Source organism: Scleropages formosus, chromosome 11 (genome assembly GCF_900964775.1).
Source record: "Scleropages formosus chromosome 11, fSclFor1.1, whole genome shotgun sequence".
Classification (NCBI taxonomy): Eukaryota; Metazoa; Chordata; class Actinopteri; order Osteoglossiformes; family Osteoglossidae; genus Scleropages; species Scleropages formosus.
Window position 1 is genome coordinate 18,388,473 of NC_041816.1, and position 18,991 is coordinate 18,407,463.

General features: G+C 40.6%; 1 protein-coding gene across 1 annotated transcript in view; it reads left to right on the plus strand.

Annotated features, from left to right (window-relative positions):
• The window catches only part of LOC108941178 (protein kinase C-binding protein NELL1-like), a 137,895-nt gene that overhangs the window by 4,847 nt on the left and 114,057 nt on the right, over positions 1-18,991 (plus strand). Inside the window, exon 3 of the mRNA XM_018763807.2 lies at positions 13,351-13,501. Coding sequence (XP_018619323.1) covers positions 13,351-13,501 — 151 coding nt within the window. The remainder of the gene's footprint in view (positions 1-13,350; positions 13,502-18,991) is intronic.

The following is an 18,991-nucleotide window of genomic DNA, read 5'->3' on the forward strand; positions in this document are numbered from 1 at the left end:
TATACGCTTAAGAAAACATATAAGAGGCACCAGGGGAGCCTTTATAGCAGTTACTTCCCCATCCAGGTAATGTCTGCTCCATCAGTACTGATACTTGTGTACTAAAAAGCGGCGCAAGCTCAGTGGGTTTGAAATATCACATTGAACGGCATGGTTTGTTGTGTCTGTATTTCCATCCGTTTGTCTTGGGTGCAGGATGGAAATGCACAAATAATATATAGTCTCTGCCCCTCGAAATAAAGTTTAAATACTGCAAATAGTAAATGAGTCCAGTTGAATGTTGACACAGAACATGTGTTACTCATGTCAGTATAAATCACAGGAGAGTTTTAATTTCCATTCAGCCTTGTTTTAAACCGATAGCAGTCAGTCAGCTGGTGCTCTTCTGTGACTTTAGCGAAGTGCAGTACTTACTCTAAATTGCTCAACTGAAAATTACCCAGCTGTGTAAATCGGTATGTAATTATAAATAGCTTAACATTGCAAGTCGCTTTGGAGATCAGCTGAGTGAATATTAATAAAAAATATGGTGAAGAGATTAATTAAACATACTAGTTCTGTCCGTACCAATTTCTTTAAAGCAAGAGGCATATTTAACGGCTGCAGCTGTGGCTGCAGTCATGGCTTTGCATAAAGGCCGAAGTGCCTCTTTGTCCATCAATATTATAGTGCTCATTTAGACAGCTTGTCATTTACAAAGGGTGAGTGGATTCTTCTGTAGAGTTTGTGTGAAAGGTTGCTATTGAATATTTGGATGATTTTCAGATGTAGCCACGATGAATGTGTAACTGTTCTTCCCCGTGTTTCAAATGGTCCTGTGCAGCAGTGATTCAATTTTTAATTTTAGTGGCTCATTAGGCGCAGTACCTTGTCAATCCGCCAGGAGGCACTGTGAGCCCCAAATTTTGCAGCCATTGTCTGGCTTTTGGATGCCATGAAACACTGCTCAGTGTTGTTTTGTGCTTGTCAAAGACTGAGGGTTTGTACTGTTTGCTTGAACCATAGGTATAGATGTAAAGTGTGTTTTGTGTTGAAGGTATTTGAATAAAATACTCAGAAATATGTTTTTTTTTTTTTTTTTTTTTTTTTTTTGTTCTCACATAATTCAGTGCTCAAGCCTTTTTTTTTTATTGTAAAACCTTGAAATTACGAATCATGAAATTGAAGTATACACCTAAGGGCACAAAATTTATAGGTGTCCTAAACTAATGGTTCAGAAAATTACAGCAGATGAGTTTTTATTGACAATATGCAGCAGGGCAGAGAAAGACCTTTTCTCTGAAATTCCATCTAATTTTTAATGTCTTTGCTGCTGGTGCTGTAGGATTCGTACCGAACTGCGTGGCAGTGTGACCACACGTGGCACAGATTTTGAGTCCAAAGCCCACGCTGGCTGCAGTCTGGCCGCTCCGGGCGAGAGAAGACTTAATGAATCAAATGAAAAGGGATCTCTATTTGTGGCCCTTGTGTCATGCAGCAGCCCCCAGCAGTGTGTTGTCAAACTTCTCATTCTGCTCTTGATTGGTCCATTTTTTTTTGTGTACAACGCTGTAATCGCTCCTCTTTTCTTTACCCCTCCTCCCCTCCCTTTTTTTATTGTCGTAATGGAAATTACCATTTTGTTACTGTGATTTCCCCCCCCCCCCCCCCCCCCCACTTGGATTTTAATTTATGGTCTCCGAAATTATGTTTTTGTTCAGAAATTTGATAAATGTTGTAATTTTTTAAGGTGACAGTCTATCATTAGGAAGCAAGGCCCCTGGGCTCCTTTGTAATCTGGGTCGCATGTGCTTTTATTGCTCATTTATTATTATTATTTCTAGTAGTGGTAGTATTGGTTTAGACACTGTGACAGTTGCTCAACACAGAGGCATAGAATGGAATAAATTATGTGCGTGCGTGCGTGCGTGCGTGCGACTTTTCAACAAAGAACACTTATGAGTGCATAGCACGGGAAAAACCCTTCCGATATTATCGCAAACCTCTCGGGGGAGAGCAGAATTCTTGAGCGCATGTCTTTTAATATCTCAGCTCCATTTCTTCTCCTTTCTGTAATTTAATATTTATGAAGAGACAAACTACTCTTGTTCCCTTCCCTCTGTCCCTGGTTCAGATGGAAGTAAACTTTGTGAGTTATGGCCTATTTTCATTTTACAGCTTAGGGCCTTATGATTTGCTTCTCTTCATTAACTGCTTTTGCACAACCAAATGGGGATGGTTCTTCTTCCTTTATTATACTCAAGCATGGTCAAGGTCAAAGTCGGAGTTATTCAGGTAATGAAAGTGGCCGTTGCCTGGACTATAGCAGGCAGTTTAACAAAGCAATATAGGAGTGTGCCTTTGCAGAATGAAGAAGTGCTCTACCTTTAAACAAGGTGCCACATCATTTTGTAAGATGTACTGCTGTTAGAATATATGAATTGTGAAATTGCACACTTTTTATGTGGCTTTGGACAAAACCTTGGGATGCAAATATTTCGCCTCCCTTTTTTTTTTTTTTCTTTTTTTTTTCCTGATGGGAACTGAAGGCTGAACCTCCTGAACGTTTTGTAGCACGAAATTCATTTTATGTTCATTTTACTGGTGTGAAGGCAGCGAAAGTTGCACTAATATCTTAATCACTCGTGGCCATAATCTCATTTACTGTAATGAACACGTTTCGGCAAAATAGAATCACACATTCAGCTAAATAAACGGCTAAGTAATGAATAAATGAGTTTCATCTGAAGGGACCGAAGTTTGCATGTTAATGTAAGTTCCGTTTCCGCAAAAAGAGCTAAATGAATAAATATAAATGTAAATGTGTTAGGAGTTCCTCGTCTGATTTTATTTGAGACTATAAAGATAATTGCTCTTATTTTTTTCTTCTCGAAGGTGAACGTGAGAGTAACGATTAAATCGTAAAAGTCAAAAGTATAGCCATATTAGGGTTTTATTTCCCTCGCGGCCGTCGTCCTGTTTCTCCGACTCTTGTTCCTTTTCTTCTGCCTTCACAGAATGTGGCGTTTCTGTTTTGCCACGGCATTAGTGCGTTGGTGCGCTATCTCCTCGCTGCGCCTTGTGGCGGCTGTACCGAGAGAGCCGGGCTGCGTTGCTTTCTGAACCTTCCTCTGTGAGCAGGTTTTGTGTGCAGCCGGTCGCTCGGCGATGGCTTGAATAGCGATACAGAGTTAAAAGGCCCTTGTTGTTCCCATCCACTGCACCCCCAAAGGCCCGGCTTTGCTGCCGGGCGGAAGCGGCACGTCTCTTTTTCAGATTTCTCCCCGATGTTTGGGGAAGGCCTGAGTTCACACGTCCCCGTTTACTCCCCCACGTCACGGCTGGTGAACGTTCTGGAGAGGGAGACCCAGGGACAGCGCACACGAGTGCTGCTGCTGCCTCCCTGCACTTCCTTCACACGCTGCTCACATTTACTCGTCACGGTAAAACATTCTTTAGTGCGGTTCCGCATGTTTATGGTGGCACAGCGAGCAGTGCTGTTGTCTCACAGCGCCTCGGCGGTGCTGGAAGACATGGCTTCGATCCCTGCTCGGTCTGCGTGGAGTTCGTAGTGTTCTCCCTGTGGGGGTGCTCTGGTTTCCTCCCACAGTCCAAAGACATGCTGTTCAGGTTCCCCCATAGTGTGTGAGTGACAGAGAGTGTGTGTTCCACTGATTTATGGATGAGTGACCCAGTGTAAGTAGTGTATCTAGCAGTGTAAGTCTTTGGGTGCTCTGGTTTCCTCCCACACTCCAAAGACATGTTGTTCATGTTCAGGTTCACCCATAGTGTGTGAGTGACAAAGAGTGTGTGTTCCACTGATTTATGGATGAGCGACCCAGTGTTAGTAGTGTATCTAGCAGTGTAAGTCACCACGGTGAATAAGGTGGGTGGGCTCCTAACACTACATAGAGTTCTTTAGAAGTCATTCTGGAGAAAAGCGTCTACTGAATGAAGTCACGTAAGTTTTGCCCTTATATTCACTTTGACTCAAAACACACTTATTGGTGTGATGAGACAGATTAAAGAACGGCTGTAAAACCTGCCTCCGAGCGTTGCGATATTTGAGCAATGTTGCAGAAATAAATTTTGAAGTAGTAAGAAAATTGGTGTTTGAGAGGCTTTCGAAGACGCACAAGCCGATTACATTCTTTTGCCGCAAAAGATGTCTTTTCTTCTTCTGCCTCCTCTAAAATGTGTCTGGAATGCTCTTCCCACGAGGGCCATTTTACTGATCATGCTGATATTAAAACTTATCACACCCATGTATAGAATGGAGTGGACATTGTGTGTAGCAGGCTTTGCTGTTATGTAACAATTATATGTGTTAGTGAGGTGGACACCACGGTGTGAAATACACGTCACAGCTTCCTGGTTAAAGCCTCAGTTTGTGTGCAGTGCATTTCCTTAAGCTTTGGAAGAGTGCTGAAGTAGTTGTTTGTCAACAAGGAAGCCAACATCTGGACTCCTATTTATTTAATAATTAATTCTGTCTGCCCAATTGGAGATGCAGAGAATCTCTTGCCTCCTTTTCCTTCTATCCAAATCTGGTTCCTGCTCCGTGCTGTAAGAAAACGAAGCATTTCACAAAGAATCAGTTGACTCAGGCTGACAAGAATATACCAAATAGACTTATTTGTGTAGCCTTTTCTTTGAGTATGGTTTTAGGTTCATACAAGAATATATGACTTGATTAACTTGTAGTGCAAGTTATACTGTACGTCTTGAAAAATGCTGTGTACCTGAGTGTGTGTGTGTTTTTTATATATATATATGGTAATATTTATGTGTATGGAGCAGATGCATCCCTGAAAAATGAGTGAGAGTATTTGAAGATTGATGTTTTGACAGCTTTCCCAGCAATGCGATTCAAATGTTGCTCTTTGAAACATGGTGAAAATTTATATTTCATTTCTCCTTTTTCGCTGAAGTGGGCTTACCTTGCAAAATAACAATTTCACAGATTCCCTGCAGCATTTTATGTGCATGTAGTTTAATTCATTATACTAAATTCACATTTTTACATCATCTAGTATGCAAGTAAAGACCAAAAATACTTGAAATACAGTCTTAAAAAAGGTAGCCCAGTTCATAGAGTGACTTTTTGAAATTGATTATCATATGGTACTGTTCACTTTATTATCACAGTGACTGGTCTTGAAACGCTATGCAATAAAATACACTATGTAACACAATGACTAAACAGTCATTTTAGCTAGCACTCATGGATAAATGTTGCAAAAACATTGAATAGGGTTCATACATGTACAGTATGTCAGCCTATATATTTTATTGTTGACCAAAAAAATTTTGCAATTATATGTGATCCACATACACAGTTAAAAAAAAAAAAAAAAAAAGGCAAAAAACAAAAAGGACTGCATATTTTACCCGCTCTAATATAATATACAGAGCATATTTCATTGAGATGGGGGGAAAACACTCACTTTTGTTAATTGCTTGTCCGTATCAGGGTTGCAGTGGTCCACGGCCACATATTTATACACTTTGGGCAATTTAGTGTCACCAGTTAAGGTGAACGTTGTGTCTTTGGACTGTGGGTGGAAACCCACATAGACACTGGGAGAACATGAGGGGAGAACTCCACTCAGACTCAGCTGGATTCAAACCTACACACAAGCAACTCAGGTTCTGCAAGGCAGCAGCGCTACCCAATGCACCACCATTTTTCCCTGGAGAAAAATCGGAAATGTGCCTTTGCCTTGACTGCATACAGCTGCCTATCCTTTCAGGGCTTCATTGGTAGGATGGTCCTCTGTCCTTTCCATGGGGGTCCTCACTCGCAACTGTTTGTCATGTAATTTCGGGTATGCATTGTGACTCCAGCTCCAGCTCCTTGTTCCAGCTAAAGTGCACAGATTTCTCACTGTCAGATCTCAGCACATTTTTTCTTTGTCAGCTCATGATGAAAAATCTATCCGGTAAAATGTTTGTTTAACTTAAATGTCATTTGGGAATTAGCAGGGGGTCTTGCCAAACAATAGAAGATCAGTGCTTTTTCGGGATCCGCGCTACCTAGCCGCCTGCGGTCTTGCCTGTGTGTGCCAAGTGGACCTGAATACTGAGGGTGTGTTCCTTTCTCCTTCGCATCCCCGCTCGCCTTTCCTGGCACCAGCATGTTCGCTGTGCCGTGAGGACTGGCACGTCTCTCACAGCAGGCAGGCCACAAGCACCTGGCAGGTCCCTAGGAGGTGCTGCTGCGGTGGCCAGGTCCTGGCAGGCGTACAGCCACCTGAACAGGCCTGTGCAACAGCGCACTTTCACCGTAGTGCCTTAGATTTACCATGAGGCCTCACTGGTCCTCATGGAGCATCGCACAAATCGGACATAATAGGTTTTCGAAGGGTTTCAAGTCATTTTCAGACTATCTACACAGGTCCAGACTCGAATTTGTCCGTCGACAAAATAGCGCGTTAAATAAAACTGAGTAATACTTATGCCATTAATGATGCAGAACATAAATGTTTAGCTGTGTTTACCAGGAATGATTTTCTGTTTATTGTCCCTCTATTCAAAAAATGACCAGTAACAATAACCGGTGTGCTGTTATCCATGGAATTATGATTATGCATATGCGGTTTAATTAATTAACATTAGACTTAGTGCCTTTATGCATTGTAAACACAAAGAAGCATGGGGACGCAACATGGAGAGTTCTGTTAGGCTCTTAATAAATGTGGTATTCACATGCTGGCAGTCAAGAATTAAATAGAGGGAGGAAGCTAACCTGTCACCATAGTAATTACTGCGACTGCTAATGTAATAAAGAATCAGAGGAGCGCAACGATAATTACAGCTCCGCTCAAGCGACGTAGCAAACGGAATGTGAAGCAGGAGAGCGCCGCCGAATGAGCCACGCTACAGGTGCTGGGGCCACCAAGAGGAAACTGGCAAATGTCAAATCCGTGGAGAAGGTTGGCTAGCAAATTAGCATAATTTCAATCTGCGGGGGACCTGTGTGCGCGGCGCCGTCCGCGACGGGATCTGCCCACAGCGCACCTCCAATTATCCCTACAGGCCGGGAGATGCTCGGTTCGCCCGTCTGGCTGCGACCGCTGCCGGCCGAAAAGCTCCGCGGTCATGCCAGCTTCCGCAGGGCACTTTGCCGCTCCGCTCTTGCGTGCTGCACAGGGATTAATGAGTCACTGCTCTGCATTTTTACTTGGTGGTCTTTATTTCCCCCTTGCAGGGGAGGATGAGTGTCATACAGCCGCTGTGTCCCAATGGCCTCGCCAAGCTGAAGAAGTCCTGCACGCTGGTCGGCCGAGCCGTGGTGGCCGGCGCTCGTGTCCGCTTGTTTCGGACGCTTGGCGCAGAAGGGCCTCCGTCCGTCCTCTTGTTTTCAAGGCAGCGTGGTTGTTTCTCTAGTACACGCTACAGCCCTGCTGTGCCACGTGGCAACATTTAACCACATCACAATGGTAAAATGGTAGCGGAATCGCTGACAATGTGGACAAACGTTATGTGGCGATTGTGTCATTTGTGTTAAGTGCTTTGTTGTGCTTAATGATGTAGGTTTTGTTGTGCCTTTCATATATGTTTATAGCTGATCAAATGAGCTTACAGATATTTGTGTCTGCATATGAAATATAGCTTTATTGCTTCTTCTGAACAGGAGGTACAAGATGCTGAAGTCACTGATTTACAGTATAAACACTGAAGATGAATTATTAAAAACATGGCCACATGAATTTTCCCAAAATAAATACAATGTATTTTACCATTGTATTTATATTATTAATGTGTCTAAGCATGAAATAAACATCAAGGAAATATTCTGATGGGCCCAAGTTAAATTTCTACGTTTTTTTATTATGGAGGAACTGCACACTGAGTAACTTCTCATGATTTCTGTGAAAATGTGATTTCAACAAGGTCGCAACCGTAGGAGACTAAATCTTATGATATTATGATATGTTAACTTATAAACAGTAGTTTAAGTTCTAGATTACAGGAGTAGTAGCAACTGTCAAATCAAACTGGGAGTGAGACTTTGTATTTTTAATGTTTTGCTAAATGTAGAAAGTATTTTTTTTTTTTCTGCTTGTGGGAGCTCATTACTTTAAGAGAAATGGAAAACACAACAGCTGAATTAGGGTTCCATCCATCCATCCATCCATCCATCCATCCATCCATCCACTTTCAATAACCGTTTCACCTGAGCAGGGTCGCAGTGACCCGGAGCCTATCCCAGATGCATTGTGCACAGGGCTGAGGGACAGTACCCATCACAGGGTATAAGGGTTTCATTTAAGAAAAAAAGTTAAATGAATGCATACAGCAGTTTTATTTCATGTTTCTAAACTCATTAATCTTGATAAAATGCTTCAGTTATCAAGCTTTTATGGGTCACTTGCATATTGTTTTTTTTTTTTTCCCCAAGTTGTTTCAGATCTGACTTTAAAATTTTCATAAAAATGCAAAGGTCAGCAGATATCTGTTAAAGTAGCTATTAAAGTACTAGATGGAATTTGCTTGACTTGTAAAGAAAACATTTAGATTGCTGTCTAATGAGATTATTATTGTGCTTTGTGTCTGGTTTTCAGAGCTTGTCTTGGCTGACCTCTGCCTGTAGTCCAGTGAGAGACTTTTAGTGGTGATCAGGTGTAGGCAGAGCCTTTTGCTACAGCAAATCTCTGTATTCCAAATTTCTTTGTGCATACCTGCTACTGCTAAGATGAACACATCTTATACTTCATAATAATATCATTGTGACTGTAGTATACTTTTAAGCTTTCAGAAGTAGATATGTCAAAGCTTTATTTAACTTAAAAAATATAAAAGCCTTAAAAAATGTTTCATCATGACCCTGTTGGCTAAACATTTGAAGGTTGGCATATTTAAGATGTTTTTTTTTTCCTGGCAGTGGTTGTGGCCTTTGAGGAGGAGCCCCATGGTGGATGGGGTGGGAGTGGAATGGTGGTGCATAAGGCTGTTTCTGCCCACATGGGTAAACCCTCAGCACCTGGTTGCCACGCACAGTTCTCACCACGTGCTATAGCCTTGAGCAGTGTAAAGTGGAGCAGCTCTCATGAGCGGTTGTGGTGGACTGCTGTGGTTCCCCGGGCTTCTGGACTTGCGGAAGGGGCCAGCAGAAAGACCCCATAAGACAAACATCCTTTCATTCATGGCCTAGGCTTTTTTTCAGTTGATCTAGTTTTGAATCCTTTAATAGCTGATTTCCCAAATACCAGACATTGACATTTTTTTGCAGATGGTTTCCACGTGGAGTGCGGATGATCTCGGTTTAGGAAAGCAAAGCTGACCTCATGGTGATTCGCAAAGTCTTCGAGGTGGAGCTGCAGAGCAAGACTAGGGTCCGGGAGTGGGACCGAGAGAGAGGAGAAGGAAACTGCCATGAACCACGTTATAGAGCCATAACAGGCATGTGATTGCTGTCCCCTTTGCTCGCTGACGTCTTCTGGTTTGTTCTTTTGTCATTTTTATCTTGGCTTATTTCAGCAGCAGGGAACCCATCGGGGGAAACCATGCAGCTTTGTTTCCTTTCACTTTGTCGACTGAAAAGCGGCAGACTCTGATAATAAAAGTCGGACACTGGGCCATAAACGCTTGTTCATGTTCTATCGCATTTTGTAATTTCATTTCTTTATACTTTATGTTTTCTTTTTTCATGTTTTGTGGAAAATGTGTTACATGCTTGGCTTGGTGAATTCATACTTTAAATGTATGAATGTGTCAGGTGCAAATACCATAAATTAAACTCTGAACTAATACAAAATTGCTCTTCATGTATGTTGTGTATTTTTAAGGGTTTGCCAATAAAATTTAAACTGGAAATAGCAAGTTTTAGTAAAATGAAGTGTAGCGCCACTGTAACATGCAAACTGGAACTGGATTTTAATCATAAACCAAGTTTTATATGGTATAATAATATGATTCAGTATTATGTGAAAATGAACCCTGTAATGTAATGTTGGTATTTGGGAGTGAAATGCAATCTGAAGTTGAAGTATAAAGTTTAAATTATTGTTCAAAATACTTATACTGTAGGAATATGGTTAACATTGTAGCTTTTTTGAAGTTGTAACTGAGTTTCACTGCATTTCAGAGAGTCAGTGGCAGTTAAGATGAGACGTGTGTGTGTGTGTGTGTGTGTGTGTGTGTGTGTGTGTGTATATCAGAGAGAGAGTGTTGCTAGCAGGTGTTGGGTGTCTAGATCAGTTCCAGACTTTGATGTGGCAGCTAAGTAGTCGTCTCCTTGCAGTGAAGAATATTAATCTTTCTGACTGAAGTGTTTAAAGCTGAAGCTGACGGACAGCAGTTTACCTTGCAACAGCCTTCACAAATTGAGTGGATGTTTTTTCTTTAAAAAACACTGGTATCTGGAAAGGATTACATCTATCATAGATATGCGCTTTGTTTGCAGTTAACATGGTCTTAATATTTATTTAGGCAGGATATAAAAAATTCTGACTCTTGGCCCCAGAAATTACATTTCCCCATGTGTGTGTCAGGCAGGATATTAGAGGCTTCCAGTGTGACTGTTTGTTGTTTATTTCAGTGAAATTAGGGGTTCTTCAGTACTGGAAATGTCACTGAAATGTTTTTAAAATCTATATTATGCTTGGTCTTGCTCACAGAAATTATTCTGGTGTGCAGTACATTTGGAATGGGTCTGTTCTATACATGTAGACCGGATTCTTGTTTATTTCTGATAGGCAGTAAAACAGAGGTACTTGTGGGGGGGTCGTGCTGCTGCAACCCTTGACACAGTTTCATCAATCTTTACCGTTCATGGATAAAGCTTCAAGCATATGGAAGGTGTTAAGGACATGGGTGTTTTGTTAGATGAAAATCTGTCATTTACTGTATGTCTTATGTTGCTATTTTGGCTAGGTTGTACTTCCTTCAGCTGAGAAATATAGGTAAACTAAGGTGTTTTTTATGTAGGTAGGTTGCTGAGAAACTGGTTTATCCCTTAGGACTACTGTAATCATCTGTTATCGGGCTGTCTGTATCAGACTGTCCAGGTTATAGCTAATACAGGATGCTGCTGCCAGAATTATTACAAGCAGTAGGAAATACTACCATGTAACATGGTTCTCAAATCACTGCATTGACTTCCGGTTAAGTTTTAGAATAGATTATAAAATCTTCCTTTTGACCTATAAGGCAGTAAATGGCATGGCTGTGGCTTACCTTAGTGGGATTATTGATTTTTATGTTCCAGAATGCTGTCCTTGTTCATCGGATGTAGGTTACATTAAAGTACCTGTGATCAGTAAGATCTCAGTAGGAGGGTGAGCCTTTAAGCTATAGAGTGCCAAAATTTTGGAATTGACTGACAGTTATTGTGAGGAATTCTCTGTTTGTCTCATTCTTTAAATCCAGGTTTAAGACACATGTGTTCACTCTGGCATATCATGACTAATGCGATTCCTGTTTGCTGTGTTAATTTTAGTGTAAAACTCTCTAATTTCATCATCCCATCAGTGACTAAGCCTTTCTTTCTTCTTGAGCACTGTTTTCGTATGATTAGACCTGAGGAGGCCGGCCATGATGCCAGCAATCCATGTTGACGGAAGCTGATGACTGCATGCTACAGTGGACAAGACTTGCATATATGAAGCGGGACATCCAGTTATCAGCATCTAGCAACTGATTTAATATGTTATAAACAGCTGTTTAAGTTGACTTAAAAGTTTTTATCTATTTAGAATACCCAGGAGGGGTGAGCACCCACTAGCACTTGGACCTCCAGAGGTTGTTTTTTTTCCTTTCTTGCCTTTTAGTTTGGAGATTTTTTTGTTTTCCTCTGTGACCAGTTCGCCTACTTACAACTTTAATAATTTCATAGTAATTGTAGTAATTTTAATGTACAGGCAATCTTTTATTTGTATTATGTCTCTGATCTTTTCTTCAGTGCCCTCTCTCACTGAGTGGGAAGAGTTCACTACAAAAATAAATTGAACATTCAAGTAATACGTTTTTAAGGATAGAAACATTTTTCTATTAATTTTTAATTGCGTTTTTTCACGTGTCAATTTTCAAAAATTTTTCGTGGAAAGAATGTCACTTTTGTTTCCATGTCCAATTCTTACTTGGCCTTAAAATGCACCCAAACAGAGGAGTGTGAGAGCAGATTAATTCCACATTCACAGTAGCAAGATGAGGAAGTCTGCACATTTGTGAACATTCATGGTGTAGTGGTTGGTTTTACAAACAAGTCCAGCTGCAAGTATACTTCCGTTCCCAATTGTATGTGTAAGTTGAGGACGTGGTGCACGTACAGCATGGGGATGTTCTGTATTGTACATGGAGAAACCATAAATATCCTAAAATTTTAATACTTTATGTTGCCTTGGAAAAAGGTGTCTCTCGTTAGTTTATAGCCAGTAAACTTGAATTTATGCTTGTTCTCATTGCTGCTGTACTTGCCTGACAGGTTAAATAGAGCAAGTGGTTCCTGTTGTGTGGACTTTGCAGAGATGATTAACTTTGGATATCCGGTATATGAATCTATTACAGCTTCCTGCCTGCTGTGTATAGTTGCTGAGTGTGCCGTTTTTGTAACACAATGTGCAATCTCTAAAAACAGCCTGTCCCTGAGAACCAGTGCTCTCGCCCCCACAGCCCCCTCGCCTACACATGCAAGCTGAGCTAACTTGGCGCCCTTAGCTATTAGGAACCCTTTCATAGCCAAACTATGACAAATAGAAATTGTAAGATGGGATATCTGTCTATTATAAATATTATTTAGACAATACAAAAAATGTAGCACAATGAAACGGATAATTAGTGATGTTGGATGTATTTATGCATTTTACACTTTAACTGAACTTTATATTACATATGAAATGTTGCCCTCAAATTTGCTTCCTATGATTTAGACTTATGTACACATTGGCTGAAGCCACATATCCCGTACGGGGTTGTGGCGAGCCGGAGCCTAACCCAGCAACGCAAGGCGTAAGGCTGGAGGGGGAGGGGATACACCCAGGACGGGACGCCAGTCCATCACAAGGCACCCCAAGCAGGGCTCAAACCCCAGACCCACCAGAAAGCAGGACCCAGCTAAACCCGCTGTTCCACCGATTTAGACTTCTGTTTAAAAAATATTATTGATTTGTTAATTGTATTAAGGTGGGGTAAAATACAAACTTAAGACTGCTTTGAAGATTGGTTGATCCTGTTCAGAGTGGTATAGTCTGCTATGCTTAAGTATGTCTGTACTTTTTCTGGCAGTAATGAGGGCTTAGACTGTAAAATGGTTTCTGTGAGGGGTTCTGAACATTTTTCTTGCATTGCTGACCAAAACATTACCTTTTTTGTTTAAAATAATTTTCATGATGTGTGTCTGAGTCTCGCTCCTTCTGTTTCCTACCCCAGATGTGGAGAGAATAGTTCATGCACCAGCACACATCACACAGAAGGTGGTTCAGCTGTTCAGGAGTAAAAGTGAATTTACGTTCCTGGCCTCCATCCAGCAGAAATCTTCGACTTCAGGAGTCATATTCTCCATTCATGAGTCTGAACACAGGTAATGCATCTATAGTTTGCTATATAACTCACTATTTGTAAAGAGTGCACGCAAGAAAATGCATATACATAATGAAAGCTGATATTACTGTTGGAATACAGTGCACCCATTGACCTTTCTTCTAACCCTTAAGAACTGGTTATGAATTTTGTTTGTGGCAAGATGCATGATGTTCCTAAGAAAACTATACCATATAGAACACATAATTGATCTGTCACATTTTGACCTATTGAGACTTCTTGAACTGTGAATAATCGGGACTGTTAGGTAACCTGAGGTTGCTCATTTATGCCAGGTTTGATTTCAGAACTGCTTATATTAAACATTTACTTCTATTTTCCTGTTCTCTGTGTGTTGAGATACTGTATAACCAAAGCACTTTTGGGGAAAAAAAGAGTGTGTGTCTGCTGAGAAATGGCTATTTAGCACACTAGCCTATGCCATTTGTAAACAAACCAGAAGGTTTTGATGACTTTATAATGTGGAAACCGGTGCGTGGCCCTCAGGAAGACTAGAAAACAGGAGAGAGGTAGAACGAGCAGGAGGCAGCGTTTACCTTTTGCCAGTGGTCCATGTTCCTGGTGACTCTAGGCAGAGTCCATCTCTCTAATTATAAGAGCAGCTTCATTGGAAGTCAGCAGACATGCAAAATGTCAGGTCCGCAAAATAAAACCAGCAGAATTTCACTGGATGTCGTTGCAGGTTGACTTGCATTTTAATCCCTGCCCCAACTCCCAACAAGATCAGAGTTATTTGCTCAAGGGCAAACTGGCTGTGTGTATTGCTGCTTGGACTGTGCCAATGAGAATATCTGGTATTTTTGCAAGCAGATTTTCAGGTCAAGAGCAGTGATATTCAGTGTGGCATTTTTGTAGTTGTACATCTGGTTTTTCTCCTTCAGGTCTTTGTTCCATTTTCCCCCTGTTCTTCACAGTTATAAACCCTTCTTGAGAAGAGAAGGTGGTGGTTGCCAGGGGGCGTCAAACAATTATCTTATAACTGAATGCAGTGTGCTAGAACTGACAGGCAAATTACCATGTGAATTTAAAAGCATTTCGATCTTTACTAGTTGCGAGCGGGTGGAAGGTGGAATAATGGCATTGACTGTTGCATGAGTGCAGCCTGAGCCCATCGCTCTTAATTAGCGACAATCAGTTGGCTCGTGAGGACTGATTGAACTGCAAGCAGCGTAAAGAGACAGCTGGCTAGATGGCTGAAAAAAGCAAATTGGGTAATTGTCAGATTCCCCTGAGTATGTGTATTGGAAACACAGTTTTTTAGCTTCTGGTGTTTCTTTTCATCGCTGTTTGCTGTTGTCCATATTGCTTAATTTATATTTAAACTACCTTTCTGGTAGATAACATACCATTTAGTTCGCTCCTGTTGTGAACCCCAGGAGCTGTCCTGTGGCCGCCAAGCAGAACGCCTCCTCCGCAAAGTCCTGACTCTGCTAAGCGCGTCGGAATCCCATGCATCAGTCAGGAAGGCGTTTAAAAGAAAGGTCTGAGTCTGTCTGCCTTTGCTTAGTGTCCATTCACCCGGCAGGACTCCTCTGATCCACTTAGATAGTCTTCACGGCTACCCTCACCTATTCCAGGGTGTATATTCCCTTGTCCAGGTGTATCACCTGTCACTGTAAATAAACTCCACACCTGGATCCACCACCACCCATTGCTGCTGTCGTATGGTAACCTTTGTGTTGGTGCTGTGGCCAGGTCATCTTATTACAACCTTCATAGCCTAAATCCAAAAAAAAAAGTATAAAGAATTGAGTTTAATTTTTAGCACATCCTGCTGCAGTGTTTTGATGAAACCCATGTCACAATATAATAATTTTCTCTTCTTGAGTTGATAAGTGAATAAACCGCTGAAACTTGCCATTGTTTATCTCTGAAATACTGTAGATGTTATAATTGAAAATGTTACATTTATTCATTTAGCTAACACGTCTCACCAAAGCAACTTTAACAACATGAAGCTACTGTACCTGCAACTATTTACCCATTTACACAGCTGGTTGATTTTTACTGGAGCAATTAGGGTAAGTACCTTGCTCAAAATACTAGAGGAGTAGTAGGTGAGATTCTTACCAGCTGCCTTGGGGCATGAAGGCAGCAGCTCTAACCACTACACTGTTACTTGCCCTACATAGTTTTTTTTGTTTGCTGTGTTAATGTACAGGTTATGGAGAGGAAAAAATATATATTTTTCAATTTATTTAGGTTTTTATTGTGAATTATACTCTGGAAATATTCCCCAAGTAAATATCATGAACATAAGTACATGTTGAAAATGTTGTGTGTTGAGCTTTAGTATTATTTTGTTTAGTGCTAAATATAAACTTGTGAAATGCACACAATATAAGAAATCAAAAAAAGCAACATGATGACCAGCTAACCCTCTTTGTTAGTGGTTCACAGACCTGCTCCTTATAAGCTGTGTGTTGTAGTTTTTTTTGTCCAGACTAAATTTGTAATTGATTAGCCTTGTTTTGAGCTCCCCATTGAATGAATTACAGAAATCAGTCCAAATTAATTTAAATACATTGTTTGAGGGCTCTATAATTTCTATTAGCCAAGGACAAACTATAATGGTTAAAGGATAAGCAAATATTTCTTTTTTGTCTTGTTAAACAGTCCTGCTAATTTCAGGTAATCAGTAAATAGAATGAATATATGCTCCATTCTTACCTTTTATCAACTGAATCATGTAGATATTTCAATCATAGACCTAATTTATTACAAATGATTAAATGGAGCATATTTGCCAAACACAGCAGTATAATTTCCCTTATATCTTCAGTATAGTGATAATTCTGAACACATATTCCATCAAACATGATGCGTGTAATGCCTTCTAATGCTGTGTTTTCTCTTTGGTGCATTCATTCAGAAAACTCAATCAAGAGTGAGCAGCACAATTCATTATTTTGCAAATTTTGAACTGGTGCTCCCTTTTAGAGATATTTTGCAAAAAAGTTCAGTGTTGTTTAGATGTGTTAAAGTAATGTATTTCCAAATTCAGGAAGACTGTTGAGGTCCCCCTCCCGCTTCTCAAGTAGCTCCTCTGTTGTGGTTTTGTAGGTTAGTCACAGCATCCCCTTGTTTACATTTACTCCTTTACCAGACACTTTCCCCAAAGCACCTTACAAGGATTTACCCCTTTATATAGGTCTGTAGTTTTACTGGAGCAATTTAGGGTAAGTTCTTTGCTCAAGGGTACTATAGGTGGCAGGGGGATTTGAACCTGCAACTTTTGGGTCTAAAGGCAGCAACTCTAACCATTATACTAGCAGCAACAATTTCTCTATTTATTTACCAGATGCTTTTGACAAGGCAATTTAGGATGTTGGGTTTGTGCACAAAGCTAATGACAATTATTCATGAGTTTCTACAGATGGGTAACTTTCAGAGGAGTAGTTCGAGTTAAGCAGCCTGCAGGTGAATGGAAACATATAAGCAAAGATTCAAGCCTACATACTTCTTTGCAAGGCAGCATCTCAAACCACTGTGCTGCCTGCTGCCTCCGCCCATGCCGTGTAAACGGCAGTTGTTAGTGACTCCAGAGTGCACATGGTTTGCCTGATCAGAGCTTCTGAAGTTGCATTTAGCTCAGTCACGAGTTGTGGACATGCTTCACGTTCTTTCATTGCAAGATGAAAGCTGAGAAATTTCTTGCGGAAAGCTTGTGTGTTTTTCCCCTCCCCGGTAGGTAAAGGAAATGAGTTTTTACCTGCACTGCTGCAAGCCTCTGTGTGTTCTGTCTAGTCAGTGGGTCGCAGGAGCCGTACTAGGCCCATTGTTATGGGCGGATGTGGTTCTGTGATCAGGGATACAGGCTAGTCAAGCTGTTTTCCCTCCCTCTTCCACCTTTGATCTCCCTGTTCCTGGCTTCTTGCTCCACTGCAAAAATAACATCCTACCTGGACTGTTATCTGCTAGTAATTAATTAAAGGTCAGAGCACATGCACTGTAGGATAGTGTGAAACCTGTGTACCAATTTTTAAAGACATACAACTTAAAATGGTCCTTGAGGTGTGTAAAACATGAGCAAGATTAAAATTTTCGACTCTTTATTTATTCCGAGTTCTCTCTCCTGCTCTCTGCTCCACATCCTGTTCCACCATTCCAGTTCCCCCCTGGCTGTGTACCAGATGACACCACACACTGGAAAGTTGGAAACATGAAAGTTTGCGCATTTGCCTCTTAGTTCACTGCAATAAAACTGCACTAAAATTCCATGCACTTGTTAATAACATTCCATAGACAATGTTGGAGTTATGTTCTGGAGTATAGTAAATATCATATACACACACACACACACACACACACACACACACACACACAGACAATCAAATCCACAGCCCCACTAAGCAAGGGAGATTCCTTAAAAAAATTTAAGAAATAACAAAAATATCAATTTACTCTTTATTGCTATGCTTCATCTACTGATATATTTACTTGGATGAGTTTCATTTGATAAATATTACTGAATTATGTGCATATTTTTTAAAAAATGACTACTAAATAAAGTTAAAAAATAACTTTTGTTCCTCTTTTAACTATGAAACTTATGAGCAAATCTTTCAGAAACCATCTATAAATTTTAAAACTTTGTTTTTTCTGAATTTATTAATGATTCTTTGTTGCACCATGGTCTCCGGAGAGACGACATTTTCTTCCACTGTATACAAGCCATATAGAGTAATGACGATAAAAACCGCGTGAACTTCATTATTTACATATATTCATTGGCTTTCCAGGAGCATAAAGATTCCAGTGCTTTAATGGAAGGACCTCAGGATGTTGTTCAATGTGTTTCATTGTTCATGTTACATCTGTTGATAACTTGTCAACAGCTAAATTTGTCCAGTTAAAAATCCATGCAGTAGTTTTCATACAGCGATACTTGGGCTATGTTTAACACCTACAGAGCATCTCAAAAAGGTATACACATTTAAATAATTTTTAAAAATCCTTACATAGTGTATTGGTGGTATGTATTTGGTGTACAAAGGATAGCCTTGTGAAAAACACTGAATTACGCCAAGTGTTCGAAATGCTCACTGTTAACATCCAGGCGCTTAAAAATTTGGCGGACAAGTGAGTGGCAGAACTGGAATGTGTATAGATTTTTGAGACACCCTATGAACAGTCAAATATGACTTGGGTAGAGCAGTGCTAGAAGACATACATTTTCAAAAATGTAGAGGGTGTTCAATGGCTCTGCTTGAAGATATTTTCTACGGTCCTGCAGAGCAATGAAATGGCTCAGTATTGCTCTGTCATGAAGGACTGCCTCCTCTTTGACTTTTATTTATTAATGCCATTAAGCGCTAATGATGCTCATGTACTTGCGCCCCTGTGACCTCGTGTTTCTTGGCCCTGCTTCATCATGCTGGATTCCTTGTGGTTTTTATTGAGCGGGCCTTTTTACCACTCAGGCTGTGCGGGTAAAAAAATGCATGTAAAATTCCACTGCTTCTCCTCT